Below are 16,761 nucleotides of genomic sequence, written 5' to 3' on the forward strand. Positions count from 1 at the left end.
AAGAGTATTGGGCCTAAAATAGAACCTTGAGGCACCCCGGTGCATATTTCCCTCCATGTAGTTGCAGTTCCATTGAGGACCACACATTGAGTGAGGTTGGTCAGCCAGTTTTGAATAAGTTCCAGTGGTTGTGAAAAGAATTTCCCATTTTGACTTTTGCTTTGATCTATTTATTTATTAAAAGTGTATACGACCATCTAGACAGCGTGACTTTCTTTAAGCAATCTCCTTTTTTTTTTTGCAGTAAATGTAACTGCTTTTTTTTAAGGTCTACTTGCATCAATGTTCCGGGTTGGTTCAGGCTTCCTTGGAGTGTCATCTTCCTGTCTTAATATCCATGTTCTTTATCATTATTGAGATATTATATGGGATGGGATAGTACTGTCACCCCCCAGTGATTTTTGTCACCAATCTCTCCATTTTCCCCTGCTTCTCCAGTTCTGTTACCTTGGCCATAAGGGAATAGACCTGCTTTCTAAGAGCCAGGAATTCATTGCATCATGCATGACGTCTGTCCAGATTCTGTCCAGAATTGTATACATTGATAAAGTTCACAAAACAGCCTCACATCCCTGCAGTTGACTATATGTATGCTTGTAGAGTTTTTTAAAGAGTTATTTAGATGGACAATCAGTTCCCTTAATGTATCAAGAAGAGAGTGGGGCCTAAAATCCTGACCAACTTGCTTACTGCCAAACTTGTATGGAATCTTAATTTGTAAGTCAGTTTCACTTACAATTTATAATAAAATATATGGCAACATGTGGAGGAAAAGTAAAAGCTACTTAGTCTTGATCAATATACGACCATGTTCTTGATATATCCTCTTTGGGACTTGGGTATCTCAAGTGTGACATGGAGATTTGTAGATACAAGTAGGACTTGTGTATGCCAAGTATGTTTTCCAGTTTTCACATTAGAGATGATCAGAGTCAAACCATTCCTGGTGCCTAAATTCCATATGTCAATAAGAAGTATACTTGTTCATATGGAAAAAACGTGGAAAATTTTCTCACAGTGAATAATCAGAAGACAAGCTGCTGCTGTGATCTTTCACATATTGAACTATTTAATATAGTTAGTAATGATAGTGATATCCCTTTTTTTAGAATTGTTTTCTTGAAATATAGAACATTAAGGATGGAATTTATAGAAGTGCTTTTATTTTGATAATTGAAACAGCAGCCTGATAGCCACTTATATGGGCATTAAGTGCCATAAATAGGAAGACTCCCAAGTTCTCAAATCATGGGTAAGGTTGCTGATGGTAATGGTTAATGAGGAAGTTTTAATTTGTCAAGCCAAACTAAATCCTTTTTAAGAAGAATGATTTATGCTAAAAAAACAAAACAATATTCCTTTGGAGATTTAACCTTTTACATAAAGTTATGATAATGTTTCTTTATATTCTTTTCTTTATATCGTTTTGTTAATCTTCATGATGAATACAGATGGTTTACGGAAAATCAGGCTAAACTGTACCGAAAATTCTGCTGACAGCAATAAACTAAATGAAGATGAGCTCATAGATTTTTCAGAAGACCAAGATAACCAGGTAAAACATCTAAAACAACATGGTTAGGTAACTGTTATTTTTGTATACAGAGTAAGCTTTTCCAACAATGTTTTAAAAACAGTGAAAACAAGTAGAATGAGCATAGTACTCATTCTTTGAACAACTTGTTAAAATGATTATGTTTTAAATACTGTTTGTTGTGGCATAGGTAAAATTGAGATTATTTCAATTTGTGAATTTGAGAGACATTAAACAAGCTTGTAATAAGTGGCTGGGTTCAAATATGTTGCTAGGCCATAACATGATTTGCTTGGTTTGGAGCTATTGTGTTGTATGTAGCCATATTAGATAGCCGTAAATATTTTTTTATGCCTTAGTTTGTCATTGGGAAATTTCATGGATTGAAGGCAGGAACTAAATTTACATGGAATAGTTGTGTAAATACAGAACAGAGGTCAGTGTACAAGGATGGGAAAAATTATTAAGAATCCATTGCTTTGAAAAAGTAGGAGAAAAAAGCCTAGGATTTAATCTTTGGTCTGACAAAGACACCCATATAATAATAGGAGGGAGGGAGGGAGAAGGAGGGAGAGAGAATATACAGGTGGTCCTCAGTTTAGGACTGTTTGTTTAATGATTGTTCAAAGCACGGGTGTCAAACTCGCCACACCACATCGCGACGTATCGCAACTTTTTTTGCATTGCCCGAGTTGGGGTAGACGTGGCCTCCATATGATGCAACCGGTCCACAGGCCGGCAGTTTGACACCCCTGGTTTAAAGTTATGATGGTGCTGGAAGAAGTGACTTACAAAGAGACCTTGCACTTAAAACCACTGCAGCTTCCGCATGGTCATGTGATCAAAATTTGGGCATTTGGTAACAGGCATATGTTTATATTGGTTGCAGTGTCCCATTTGCAACCTTCCTAGGGGACTCCCAACAAGTAAAGTCAGTGGGGAAGCCAGATTCGTTTATTGACTATTTGATTCATTTAATGACCATAGCAAAAAAAAGTCATAAAATTGGGCACAGCTTACTTGACAGCCCCATCACTTAGTGACTGAAATATCAGTCCCAGTTGTGGTAATAAGTAAGTCAAGGACTATTTGTAGTGAGTTACTCAAACCATGGTAAAACAAGCTCTAAATTAGCAGGCAAGTGATTTGATCACTCTTTTGAAATAAAATAGTAAGATAACAATTGATATTGTGTTGTATTTTGTTTTATACAGTTCATTGGTGGAAATGTAAGGGGTGTGTGCACGCACGTGCGCATGCAAGCATGATTAGAATTTTTTAATAGAACTCTGCTATATGTTCATTAAAAATATTACAGTATTTTCTAACCTCTGCTCTGGATGGCACTTTCATAATCATATTCCCAGTACTATCCACTAGAAGGCAAGCTTTACCCATTTTTCTGATCACAAAAAGTGAGAATCCGTGTTTCATGACTGCACTTCCATAAAGACAGACTGTACAGTTATTGTTGTCCAGAGAAAGTTAGGATTACTTGTAAGGGTTGATTTTAATACATTTTTTTCAAGTTTGCTAGAGATTAGATATGATTTTTTTCATTCATGTAGGCTACTGACTGTTACTCCTGGGTAGCAGCTGCCTTGTTCATATCAGTTTTCACAAAGATACAAAGAAAATGAAATTTCTGCTTCTTGTTCTTTGAGGAAGCCTCCACGATAAAAGGGCTAGGCCAGTGATGGCGAACCTTTTAGAGACCGAGTGCCCAAACTGCAACCCCAAACCCACTTATGCATCATCGGGTGCCGGGTGGGTGTGGCCCATTGGCTGGGTGTGGCCCATTGGGTAGGTGTGGCTGTGGTGGTAAAGGCAGACTGGGTGGGACTAAAAAGTTCAATCAATCAATTACAAGTTTGCAAGATCTTTTTTTTCCCCGCGAGAAGTTGAAATTGATTGATTGATTGAACTTTCTTTTTTTACACGGCGGTGGAGGCCTAAAGTGAAAAGGTTTTATAAAACGCAGCTGAAGGTCTAGGACTGGGGAGACAGCGCGCGTGCCCATAGAGAGAGCTCTGAGTGCCACCTCTGGCACCCGTGCCATAGGTTCGCCACCACTGGTCTAGGCATATACTGTACAGCAAAGAGGTGAGGCAGTATAGGCAGTATGGCATTAATCTGCACAAAGACAGCAAGAATCTCAGAACCCTTTGTTTTAGTATCTTCTCAGGAAATATAGCAGTGATTTTTGCGTGTATTTCCCAAGCGCAGCCAGAAAGCAGATGTTACCTTTGGCTAAACTGTGTTCACCATTTACAGTTTATCAACCATATTGGCAACCAGAGAATTACTGCAAAATTTACCATCGTTTTTAAGTATTTGAATTTACATTTTTTCTTCCTAATAGTTATGTAATGATGCCTTACTGCAGTGTTATGTGTTAATAGATAGTTCAGCTGCTCAGTTTTATCTGCAAGAATAATTATAATAATGTACAGATAGTGGCAGTAAGAGCCCAAAGTCTTCTTGGATTTAGCTGTAATCTATAGTGTATGCTTAAATATTTGGAAAAGGAATTTAGTTGTAAGGAATATGAATTCATTCTCTCTCAGTTGCCTTTCTCACAGTTTGGTTTGCTTTCGAAAAAATGTTTCAGTAATTGTATAAAGTTTCATTCTGCATTATCAAAGTCTACTAATCAGAATGTATTATACCACTGTTTGCTTTGACCCTTTTAATTTAAAATGGTTAAGAAGTCAAATTTTGTTTCAACATTAATTGTTTTAAATATCAAAGAGTGTAGTTTGGAAGCTCAGAATTTAAGTCAAAAAGTGCTGCAGTATCCTGGATAGAAAGTCATAATAGTTTGACTCTTTTAATTTTTTAAATCATGTACTTTTTTCTAATGAAATCCAGTAATAGCTGGTTAGATAATAAAAATTTCAAGTCCTTGTAGTTTGAAACACCAGATCCTTTAAAGAAAAATTATATCCAGTAAAATAAAATCCAGCTACCATCTTATACAAATGTAAGCAGAAGGCAGGCACCACCTAGCATTGCATCTGTAGACTGGAAATTGTGTCATCCAGATCATCAGTTTTTCTCAGTTTGCAAAAAAAAAAAAGGCTTAAATATATTCTTTGCAACTATATGTACCCTGGTTGCTTTTCTGTATGGTCTTATCTTATGCTCTTCATTACGCACAGGCTTTTAGTATTAGACTATGTTTTAAGGATGTATACCAGGGGTCTTTAAACTTCTGGACTTCAACTCCCAGAATTCCTCAGCCAGCCAGATTTTTGATTTCAGCTTGAGGCATAATGTTTTGAGAGAATATTTTGAGTTCACAGTATTCCAGTGGGGGGAAAAAATCTGTATTACCCTTTGTTTTCCATTTTCCAGAATTCAAAATATTTTGGGAGTTGTAACCTTGGTAAACAGGGGGATGTGCAGCTAGTTGCTCCTAATTGTCTTTACTCTAGGTTCACAAGAGTAGTGGGTGGTAGTCCATGCTGAATATTAGTCAACTATTCAAATTACAGATTTGGTGAAAGGCTTGATTTTAAACAAATAAATAAAAAATAAATAAAAGAAACAATGGGAAAACACATCTTGATCAAGTTTTCTTTTTGGCTTTTTTCAGATTATTTATTCAACAAAGCAACTTTTTTTTTCTATGCTGATGCTTTTGTTAGTACATAGATGTAGCTGGTAGCAACAAAAGAATCAAATAAAAGTCTGCCACTGCTTTTTTGATTGCATAAATAATGTTATTCATGCTGTCAAACAACAGCAACAGCAGCCTTTTATTTGTTTAATCTTTACAAGAGAACAAACAAGCTTGCCAGCATGTACTCACACCCAAAGCTCAAAAAACTATCCCAAACCACCATAAAATACTTCTCAAATGAATGCTATTTTCCCTAAAACAAAGGTTTGTTTGGTTTAGTTTTTACCAGGCATATAGCTGCAATCATCATCTTTCCTCCCAGTAATTTTTCTCCAGCATCATCTGAATCAATCTAAGCTAATAGCAGTTAACTAGGATCTACTATTTTCCTGGCTAGACTGGAAACTGACTGAAAAAGGGACAGCTCAGTCATAAGCCATGAAGTAGCCATTGGGACATTGCATATAATGCTATTCAAAGCACCCACGTTTTGTTTCATGCTTGGATGAAAACAGCAAATTTGGTTTCACATTTGATTCCCATCCTTCTCAAACCATCAATTTCAGAGTTGGATTGTTTCAAGACAATCCATGTCCCTGCTGTTCTGTATTATATTGATCATGTTAATTTCTACAACAAATGAGCTGACTGATGAAATAAGTGAGCAGTGTTGACTTATAGCCGGTGTTTTAATTAGAAAAACTCCTTCTGTAAGGAAGAAATCATTTTTTGAGCTGCTGCAAGAATTATTTTATAATCATATTTATGTGTAGCTCCAAACGATAGATGTAAGCCACCCAGTATTGTTTTGGAATTGGGTATCCTCCAAGTCCAAATAATTAAAAGAAATAATTGATATTTTTATGATCCAAAGACAAGAGGACTAATTCAGATGCTTTTTGCCACTCTGAGGAGAAAATATGAAATGGCTGTGGAGTTTGCATACATGCTTTCTAACTGCTGAAAAAGAGTGAAAGATTGTTGGAAACTGAGGTCTCTTTAAGATTTTACAGAATTGTAAAGTTAAGACTGCTATGATATAATTTTTAAATTAGAGTTTAATCATGTATATGAAGAAATATGCATTTGGATAAGCCCTGATTTCAGGCTTAGTTTTCAATGTGTAAACTGATAATGTCCCCAAAGACTTCTTTAAATTGCTTGGTAGAATCCTATGTGTATTGGGAGATGGCATTTCAGCAGAGTGTTTGAGTACCTTAAATGAACTTCTGTCTTATTTTTTTTAACACCAAAAAGCAAAAACATTTTAAAAATAGCTGTTTCTACTAATGACATAATTATTTACATGGTAAGAAATTCGTTATGGAAATTAAAGGCTGATCAATTTTTGTTATTGTTACAATTATTAACAGTATTAAGACAAGTTAGAAGATGACAAATATCTTGGGTTACATTTATACTATTTAATAATGCGCCAATATAGCTTTTTGAGAAATGGAGAGTAAGCAGATACCAGGCTTGCAGAATCTACTTTATTTATATTAGCGATTTGAGGTTCATCTCCCAAAGCAGATGCAAAGGGCATGAATGAAATATGAATTCAGAAATTTGTTATAAATAACATATCAGAAGTACATGAAGATTACAGTACTTTTCCATATAGATATCCATTCCTGATTACCCCGAACCTTTTCAATCGCAAAGGCATATTTGGAGGGTAGAATAGTAAAACATGTAATTGCTACTATTGATAAAGTTTGGGGAAGCTGAATTTCTCCCTATGTACTTCAAATCATGTAGCAGATCCGTATTTTTCTCATAACTTTGATTTCGGACATTATATTAAAATAGTTTTTTTTTTCTAGGACAATAGTAGCGATGATGATGGCCTTGCTGATGATAACTGTAATTCAGAATTAGGACAATGGCATCTAAAGCCGACCATATGCAAACAGTAAGTTTTAAAGTAAGATATTTATAACTTGTATACGTCGTCAGGTAAGCTGTAAAGATGAAATGCCATCTTGAAAATCATTACAAGTTTTGCTCCCAAACTGTTTGTCATTTTAAAATTCTTTTTAATTTACTTTTGTGTTATAGGTAGTTCTTGACTTACACCCAAAAAATTTATGTTGTTAAGTGAGACATTTGTTGAGTGAGTTTTGCCCCATTTTACGATCTTTCTTGCCACAATTAAGTGAATCACTACAGTTGTCGAGTTAGTATCACAGTTGTTAAGTGAATCTGGTTTCCCCATTGACTTTGCTTGTCAGAAGGTTACAAAGGTGATCACATAACCCCAGGGACACTGCAACCGTCATAAATATGTGTCAGTTGCCAAGCATCTGAATTTTGATCATGTGATCATGGGGATACGGCACTGATTGTAAGTGTGAAAAATGGTCATAAGACACTATTTTCAGTGCCGTTGTAATTTCAAACAGTCACTAAATGAACTATTATAAGTAGAGGACTACCTGTATTGTTAGCTTTCAAAATCCTTTTGGAATACTAGTCTGAAGGGGAAACTGAATCAAGTATTTGTTCCATCTGTTTTCCTTGACAGAAAACCTTCACTAAATCTTGTGCTTCAGTAGAGAAGCCTGGATCCAACTGTAGTCTTCTGAGGAATAATAATCTAATCTCTGGCAACTTTAATCAGCTGTGTCCATTGTAAATTCATCAAATTCATCAAATGGAACTAAATTCAGAAAAACGGACATAATTGATAATTATTATTTGATAAGACATGAATTCTGTTTGCCATGAGACTATTGTCTTTAAGCTAGACCTTGGCCCAAGTTGATTCTGAGAGGTGGTTGTTCAGTATCTTGCTTTCTGGCTGAGATCTAAGAATGGCTGATCCATTCCTGACAGTCAGAACAATTAATCAGTGGAACAACCTGCCTCCAGAAGTTGTGCTCCAACACTGGAAGTTTTTAAGAAGAGACTGAACAACCATTTGTCTGAAATGGTATATCCTGCCTGAGCAGGGGGTTGGACTAGAAGACCTCCAAGGTCCCTTCCAACTCTGTTATTACTATTACTATTATTATTACTATTATTATTATTTATTAGATCAGATGCCAGCTTTTCTTTGAAAAGGGGAAAATTGTTTAAGTATCCCAACATTTTACCTCAAAGCTATTTGTGTTGCTTTTCTGTTTTCCATTCAATTGTGTTTGATTCTCAAAGACCGCCTGGACAAGTCTGTGCAGTTTCTTTGGCAAGGTTTTTCAGAAGAGGTTTGCCGTTGCTTTTTTCCTAGAACTGAGAAAACCATTTGCCTAAGGTCAACCACTGGCCTTGTGTCTAAGTAGGGACTAGAACTCACAGTCTGTTTTCCAGTCTGATGCCTTAACTACTACATCAAACTGGCTGTCACTTTAATGTTTTTTATGTGGTCATCAGTTTCTTAATTTTTTTTTGTAATAGGAAGTTTTAATTATCATTAGAATTGCCTCCTTATATCCAGGTAGTTTCCTGACTGAGAAAAGAAGAACATTGCTGTTAAAAGTTTTGAATAGATCAAAAATAACTGGGTGTAGAACAGAGTATATTTCTGAAGCCTTTTTTCCAAATTCCATTTAGTGAAATCCTTTAGGTCAGACATGTCAAACACAAGGCCCGGGGGCCAGATGCGGCCCGCGAAGTAGTTTCATGTGGCCCACGAAGCCATCCTCGAAACAGTGAGGGAACGGCCCCCTCTGCCTTGGCCCTGGCCCAGGCCAGCCGGGAGCCAATGTACAATTTTGTGGTGGCCATCTATGCTGAAACGCATTCAGTCTTAGCTCCACAAGGCTGTCTGGGAACAGTGAGGAACCAGGAGAACCTTGAGCAGCAGCCTTGGGGAAGTGGGGCTGGGCTTGATGCCGTGGGTGCTCAAGGGCCAGGCTGGGTATTTGACCTCTGCTGCCCAGGGCTCCGGGCAGCCCGCACCACCATCCAGCCCCCCTGCGTGGCCTGAGAGGAACAGTGAGGCTCCTCCTGTGGACCATGCCTTGGCACTTGCCCTGATCCCACCCCTTCTGCCAGAGACCCTCAGATCTGTCCCACTCCTGCCCAGGCCCCCCCACAGGCATCCTTGACGCAAACGATGTAGAGCTTGCCATGCCCACCCAGTAGGCCACACCCACTCCATCCATGCCCACCCAGTAGGTTGCACCCACCCTGGCCACACCCACTCAGCCCCCTGAGGGAACTGCAATGCTGATGCGGCCCTCAATGAAATTGAGTTTGACACCCCTGCTTTAGGTATTATAATTTGCAAGTTAAGATTGCATCTGTCCTCCTGGAATAATGTGGAAAAACAATTGATTCCTTTGTCTATATTATTTCATATCACAGCTGTGCATATTTTTAAAATGGCTTAAAGAAGTGCCTCAGAATTTGTGTTTTAAGTAGCATCTCTCTGCTACTTAGTAAAATAGCTGTATCTTGTTTATAGATTTCCCTGTAAGTCTGAATAAAGATGTTGCTACTTAAAGAGTGGTATTAGACATATTTTAATCAAGCAACTCATTTAAGCAGTCATGTAGTTAATTTTTTCAGTCTTACAAAAATTCCACAATAATTATTTGAAACATACATAGCCCTGTCTGTAGTACTATTATAAGCATTAATTTTTAAATATTGTATAGAATGCAGGTTAAGAGACTGACTCATAATATTGAACTATTTTTTTCCTTTGTGAAGAGCTCAATAAGTAGTCATAAGCTGTAACAGAGTCTCTTGCTCAACCTATAGGGAAGGATGTTAAATGTAGGTTTATCTAATTTAGTCAGCAATCCAAATATCACTGAACAAATAAAAAAAACCTTGTTTTTAAAATCTCACAGGTTCCAAAAATGTGTAGTACAGGTAATCCCCGTGTTACAAGCATTCACTTAACGCTCGTTCAAAGTTACATGATGAGCACTTCCTAGTGCTTATGAGCAAGTCCCGAAATTACAAATGTTGCCATACCATGACAGTCGTTCACCCTTACAAGTGGCCACAGTGGTACGGCAACATTCACCCTGGTTATTACCTCCCTCCCCGCCCTGCATCTCCCTAGGTACCACACCTTCAATACTCACCCTGTGAAGATAGAGATCCTTCGGTTTCTTGACTGCTCCAGGCCTTCGGTGTGTTCGCAGAGAATAGAGGTCTAAAGTAATACAGGATCATGTGAGATCAGTATCACGAGATCTCATGCTACTGATCTCTCATGATCTCATGGTACTTTAGGCCTCTGCTCTCTGCAACAAAGAACAGAACCGAAGCTGGGGGACGCTTCTGCAGCCCTCTGGAAGGTGGATCTGGATGCTGGAGGCCTTTTCCAGGCCACTGCCGCCCGGATCTGAGGGCAGAGGATGCTTCTTTTCCAGGCTGCTTCTGCCCAGAAACGGGCCTCCGGAGGGCCACAGAAGCGTCCCCCGGCCTCAGATCCAGGCGGCACCGGTCTGGAAAAGGCCTCCGGCGGCCCGCGGAGGCGTTCCCCAGCCTCATCTGGGCAGCAGCAGGAACCACGGCAGAGAAAAGACAGATCTTTTCAAGTTAAGTCCAGTGCAGCAGGAAGGGAGGGGGAAACATGAGGAATCTTAGTGGGCCGGGGAGGCCTTGGGGTCCTGGTCCATCACTAGGCCCTCCATGGCCTTCCCCACCTTGAGATACCTCATGTGCACTTAACGAGCCGCGTGTGTCTTAACGAGCAAGGGAGTGATCTCAGTTGAGGTATGAGATTCACTCCCACAAGTTTTCGAGTCACAAGTGGAATGGGCAGGTTCCATTACATTTGTAACTCGAGGACTACCTATATTTCAGAGCAGCGTTAAGTGTACCCATTTTTGTTCTGTTTAGATCTGTTTTTATAACAAAGGTTCCTACTTAGTATTGTATTTAATCAAAGAAACACCTAGAAACAAATAAAGATATAACTAGTAGCCAGCATGGGTTTGTTAAAAACCGATCATGCCAAACCCTTCTTTGATAAAGTGACTAAATTAGTAGATCAGCAAAATGCTGTGGACATAGTATATTTAGACTTCAGCAAGGCATTTGACAAAGTAGACCACAACCTACTTCTTGGTAAGCTAGAAAAATGTGGGATAGACAGCATCACCAACAGATGGATTTCTAACTGGCTGACAAACCATACTCAACGAACAGTCCTAAATGGTACTACATCTACATGGAGGGAAGTAAGCATTGGGGTATCACAAGGTTCTGTCTTAGGCCCAGTACTCTTCAATATCTTCATAAATGACTTAGATGAGGGAATAGAAGGGGATTTCATCAAATTTGCAGATAACACTAAACTGGCAGGAATAGCCAACACTCCAGAAGATAAGCTCAGAATCCAAAAAGATCTTGAACAATGGGTCCTATTCAACAAAATTATATTTAATGTGGAGAAAAGCAAGGTTTTATACCTGAGCAGGAAAAACCAAAGGTACAAGTACAGATTAGCTAAAACCTGGCTGAAAAACAGTAACTGTGAGAGGGACCTTGGAGTCCTAGTGGACGATCGCTTAAACATGAGTCAGCAGTGTGCGGCAGCAGCCAAAAAAGCTAATACAATCCTGGGTTGTATAAACAGAGGCATAGAATCAAAATCACGTGAAGTATTAGTACCTCTTTATAAAGCCTTAGTAAGGCCACATCTGGAATACTGCATCCAGTTTTGGTCACCACATTATAAAAAGATTTTGAGACTTTGGGGAAAAAAATGCAAAGAAGAGCAAGATAATAAAAGGCCTGGAGACTAAAACATATGAAGAACAGTTGCAGGATTTGGAAATGGCCAGTCTAGAGAAAAAGAGGACTAGGGGGGGATATGATAGCAGTATTCCAGTATTGGAGAGGCTGCCACAAGAAGGAGGAGGGGGTCAAAGCACCAGAAGGCAAGACAGGAAACAACGGATGGAAGCTAATCAAGGAGAGAAGCAACCTGGAATTAAGGAGAAACTTCCTAACAGTGAGGACAATTAACCAGTGGAACAGCTTGCCTTCAGACGTTGTGGGTGCTTCATCACTCGAGGTTTTTAAGAAGAGACTGGAAATCCACTTGTCTGAAATGATATAGGGACTCCTGCTTGAGCAGGGGGCTGGACTAGAAGACCTCCAGGGTCCCTTCCAGCTCTCTTCTGATTGATTGATTGATTGATTGATTGATTGATTGAAAGACTAAGTCTAGTTATAGTTCACCATTCAATTTTTGTAGACTTGATATTTGGATGAAAACAAAATTGAATACCATATTTTATTCATAATGTGAACAGAAAAGGGTTCTTCATATCTGTAACCAAAATGATTTAATGTGAGAGTATAGTAAAGAAGTGAAAACATACTGTATCTTTTTTAGGCCTTGCATTTTGCTCATGGATTCACTAAGAGGCCCTTCCCGATCAAATGTTGTCAGAACACTAAGAGAGTAAGTAATTAGCCTTTATAATATTAAACTATCTTCCATATTGGAATATTCAATACAAATGGTGCTTGATATTTGTGTTGCAGGTATTTGGAAGTGGAATGGGAAGTAAGGAAAGGGAGCAGACGAAGTTTCTCCAAAGATGTCATGAAAGGCTCAAACCCCAAAGTGCCACAACAGAACAATTTCAGCGATTGTGGAGTTTATGTTTTACAGTACGTGGAGAGCTTTTTTGAGGTGAATTTTTTGGTCCTTCAAATGTTATATTATGATTTTTGTTCTAAGTTATTTAATTTAGTTTCAATATTTCATTCATTTTACATAATGTATATCTTACATCATTTTAAAAAGGATAAAGTAATTGTTAAAATTACACAAACACACACACATATATAATTAGCACAGTATAAACTGTGAATAAAATAAATACAGTAATGTCAGTTTTGACTTATTAAGACTGATTTGTACTATTTAAACAATAGAATTGTACAGATGCATTCTTAGATGAATTCTCTATTTGTTTCATGCTTTGCCTATTGCTTCTTGAGAAGGCAAATCGTGTTTGGGGGTGTGGAATGACTTAAAAGTTTATTTTCTAGAATTGAGTTCCTAGAAGGATAGGAAGGTAATCCCCAGAAAGGGAGAAAAGTGTGAAAATATTTGTGGGAAGATTTCTTAGCAGTCTTGACTGTTGAGTAAGACTATTATGAAATGATGATGATGGATAGAGCTGGATCCACAGATCCAGCCATCATTGAAACTTTAAAAATGTGCATGAAGGATTGGGAAAAGTTTCAAATGTAACATTGACAAGATTTTTCACTCCTAAAGTTGTAGTACTTTGTACAATGTTATTATGTAGAAATTCCATGTAGACACTATTGTAAGCCTATCTGTTTGGTTTCTCCTAGACTCCTATTCTAAGCTTTGAACTGCCAATGAATCTAACAGACTGGTTTCCACGTCCAAGAATGAAAACAAAACGAGAAGAAATAAAAAACATAATCCTGAATCTACAAGAACACCAAAACAAAGAAAAGAAGGGGCAGAAAGACACTAATCTAACAGATAAATATTTTCAGGAAAGAACAGAACAATTTATCAGCAGCTGAATCTTTTGTCATTTGTTAACCATACATCAATTTTTTTTAAAAAAAAGGGGGGGAAAACCACCTTGAAATTTACTTGTCTCTACCAAAACAAAGGACTTCTAGTATTATCAGTAAGTAAACTTACTGTTGAGGGGTATAAATCCAATTTCCCCAGTGTATTAAGTAGAATAATCTGTATATATGTTGATTAGGCCAACTTTTTTCAACCTTTGTAATTATGTTTTTCACTACTTAGGAAACCTTTGTTATGTGTTTCTGTTTATAGAACTTAATAGCAAATTCTAGACACAAAACAAATAAATAAAATATTTATAGGATAATTTGGTTAACTTTTTCTGTGTTAAGTAAAATTATTCAATATTTCCCAGTAAGACTTCTATATTGCATGGGGAATGCTTATGTAGAAAGATAATCAAATTCATATTTTAATTTACAATTGTCATTACAAGATGTTCTGCTTCAGAAATGTGCAAAAACAAAAAAATTAAGAATGTGTCTAAGTGCATTGTGTTTCCAAGATGAGTGGTTTGCATTTAAAAATCCAAGTGCAAGCAATACAAGATTCAGCAAGAAATGCTTCAGATACTGGGAGAAGTAATTCACAAGTACTTGGGAAATGCTGCTTTCTGATTGCAAGTCTTACTCGAGCAGTATTTATAATAAGAGTCTCAAAGGTTTGGCTTGAGTAGTACTTTAGATCCTCCTTCATTATTTTATGTGGTTCCTGAATGTTGTTTAAATGTATTTTCACAATCCTTTCATTATAAAATTGTATTTTTGGTAAATGTAGCAGCAAATTGCCCACCTTAAATTTTCTGTCAGAATTCTGAATGTTGCATTCATACGTGCTTTATCTATCCGAAATTTTTTTAATGTATGAGTACTATTTTTTGTAACACACAGAAAAACCAAAATATTGCTAGACGTCATTGCTTGCTTGCTTCTTACTTAAACTAGAAGTCTCTTAAGGATTCTAAGTCACCTTGTTGGCGTTATTTCCATGATGTAATTTGATTTTTAAATTGTGTAAAAAGACAATAGCTTTCTTATGCCAACCTCTGAAAATCCAAAAGGAAGCAACTAGGTCTTACTACATTTTAAAAATACTCACAAGATACTGTCCTCAAATGAGGGAACTGAAACACTTTTGCAGATATGTTTGTTGAATAACGCCTTTGTTAAAAAGAAATTCTTCTTTTTGGGAAGGAGGATACCTTTGATGTAATGAAAAAATATTGTAGATGAAACGGGCAATATTGCCATTACAACATAACAATCCTTTTCAGCCTCTTCACAGTAGAACATTCTGTGTAGAAAGAATATTTGCACCCAATTTTTACTATTACTATGTTGATGTCACCACAATAGTCATGATTTGTACAGGATCAGAGATTGCTTTGTCCAAAGAAAAATTCTGAAGATTACATCGCTTCGGTCTGCTGCCCTGAATTCACCTGGTTTAAATCCTATAGACCTCAATGTAACAATAATAGGATAGTAACTTAGTGGCAAAGCTTTCTATGTTTTCCTCCGTAAATTATTTTTAATAGATGCGCAATTATAGGGCTCTCATGACACTGTCAGTATTAAAACAAATGAATTGGGATTATTTGTTCCAACAAATTAACGTAAAATCAATTCTTGGTCCTAGAAAAGAAAGAGAAACATTTATTCTGCATTTTCCAGTCTATGTCTAAAATTAGTCAGAGTAGCAGTAGAAAAGAGAAGCAAGAATAAACAAGGGGTTGACAACAAATGTAATTTACTTATTTTGATATATTTTTTTTAGTGTTACTTGAACACATTGTAGGGAAACTTTAATAGCAGAATGCACATTCTTGTGCAAGATTATTTGTTGCAATATTTGGACTTATATAAAATTAGATTTTGCTTTTGTTTTCAATAGGTTGTGGCCTATCCTAGTTTTTATTTGTTTGGTTCTGTTCCTGAGAATGGCCTGGAGCTTGTATTCCTTTTCAAGATGTGAAGAAAGCAATGTTTCTCTCTTAATGTTATGGTAAAGGATCATTCATGCAGCAAGCTGATAAACATGTTGACAAAAGATTTATTTTTTTAATAAAACATTGAAAACAATCGAAATGACCATGAGTATTTGTAATGCATATTGTTTAGGTAAATATAGATGTGTTCTTAGTAACAGTCTTTAAAAATAATTTATCCATTGGAAATTAATTCATGTATTAGTTAGATTGTTCTAGAGCACTGTCTTTTCTTCTCATTTTAAAATTTACCTATAGTAGAATACATTCATTATAACATTTGTAAAAGATAATTTAAATTTAAAAACAATGGGCTGTTTTTTTCTAATACCTTCAGATTTCATCTTTCCTCCATCTTTCCTTTTTTGCAATTTTATACAAGCTTGTGTGGGGAAAAGGTCTGCTAAATATCAGTAAGCCTTACTTCTGAATCGATTCGTTCAATTGCATTCTTGCTTAAAAGTTACTGTATATCTGTTTTTATTCTGGCACAAGGGCACAATTCAGTTCACTGAAAGGAATATGAATAAATGAATGTTTAGACAATGATATCAAGTGGCAGGCTAATTAATATATATCTTGCATAAGTTTTCATGTTGGATGGAATAGCAGTCAAGAATTCTTATAAAAGTTTTAGGTTACTTAGCATGAAAAATGTATGACTATCTGGTAAACATTTACTGGCAGCAGATGCAGAGATGACATTTAATATTCCCTTGTGGTGTTCTTTAATTTTCTTGCTAAGAGATTGCTAGCTCACACAAACAGGATATTAAGGGACTATTTTAAATCTAGAATATGTTATCCCAGGTAACAATAGTTTATTTTCTCTTATTTAAATGTTTTGCATCTTTCTACCTAAGAGTTCATTCTTTTCAAATGAGACAAATTATTGCAAATGAATAAAATAATATCCTGTCTTGTAAAAGTCACCTTTACTGATGTATAAAAATACTTAAAAACAATATTTTCTTTTTCAGTATCTAACTCCATATTTTTCATTTTCCATATTCATTTACTATAGTGATTTTGCAAGCTGAATGTTGTTGCTTTGTTCTCAAAAGTTTATCCATTAAAGCATAGTGGGGGGAACAATGTGATAAATGTTATTTTAAATT

At 36.6% G+C, this 16,761-nt stretch overlaps 1 protein-coding gene across 1 annotated transcript in view; it reads left to right on the plus strand.

Moving 5' to 3' along the window:
- The window catches only part of SENP6 (SUMO specific peptidase 6), a 57,150-nt gene extending 41,417 nt beyond the window's left edge, over window positions 1–15,733 (plus strand). Inside the window, exons 18-22 of the mRNA XM_015821069.1 lie at window positions 1,452–1,555; window positions 6,986–7,074; window positions 12,466–12,534; window positions 12,618–12,768; window positions 13,443–15,733. Coding sequence (XP_015676555.1) covers window positions 1,452–1,555; window positions 6,986–7,074; window positions 12,466–12,534; window positions 12,618–12,768; window positions 13,443–13,643 — 614 coding nt within the window. The 3' untranslated portion in view covers window positions 13,644–15,733. The remainder of the gene's footprint in view (window positions 1–1,451; window positions 1,556–6,985; window positions 7,075–12,465; window positions 12,535–12,617; window positions 12,769–13,442) is intronic.
- Window positions 15,734–16,761: the final 1,028 nt, after the last annotated feature.

The sequence above is a fragment of the Protobothrops mucrosquamatus genome, unplaced genomic scaffold (genome assembly GCF_001527695.2).
Source record: "Protobothrops mucrosquamatus isolate PMUCROS unplaced genomic scaffold, P.Mucros_1.0 scaffold1243, whole genome shotgun sequence".
NCBI lineage: Eukaryota > Metazoa > Chordata > Lepidosauria > Squamata > Viperidae > Protobothrops > Protobothrops mucrosquamatus.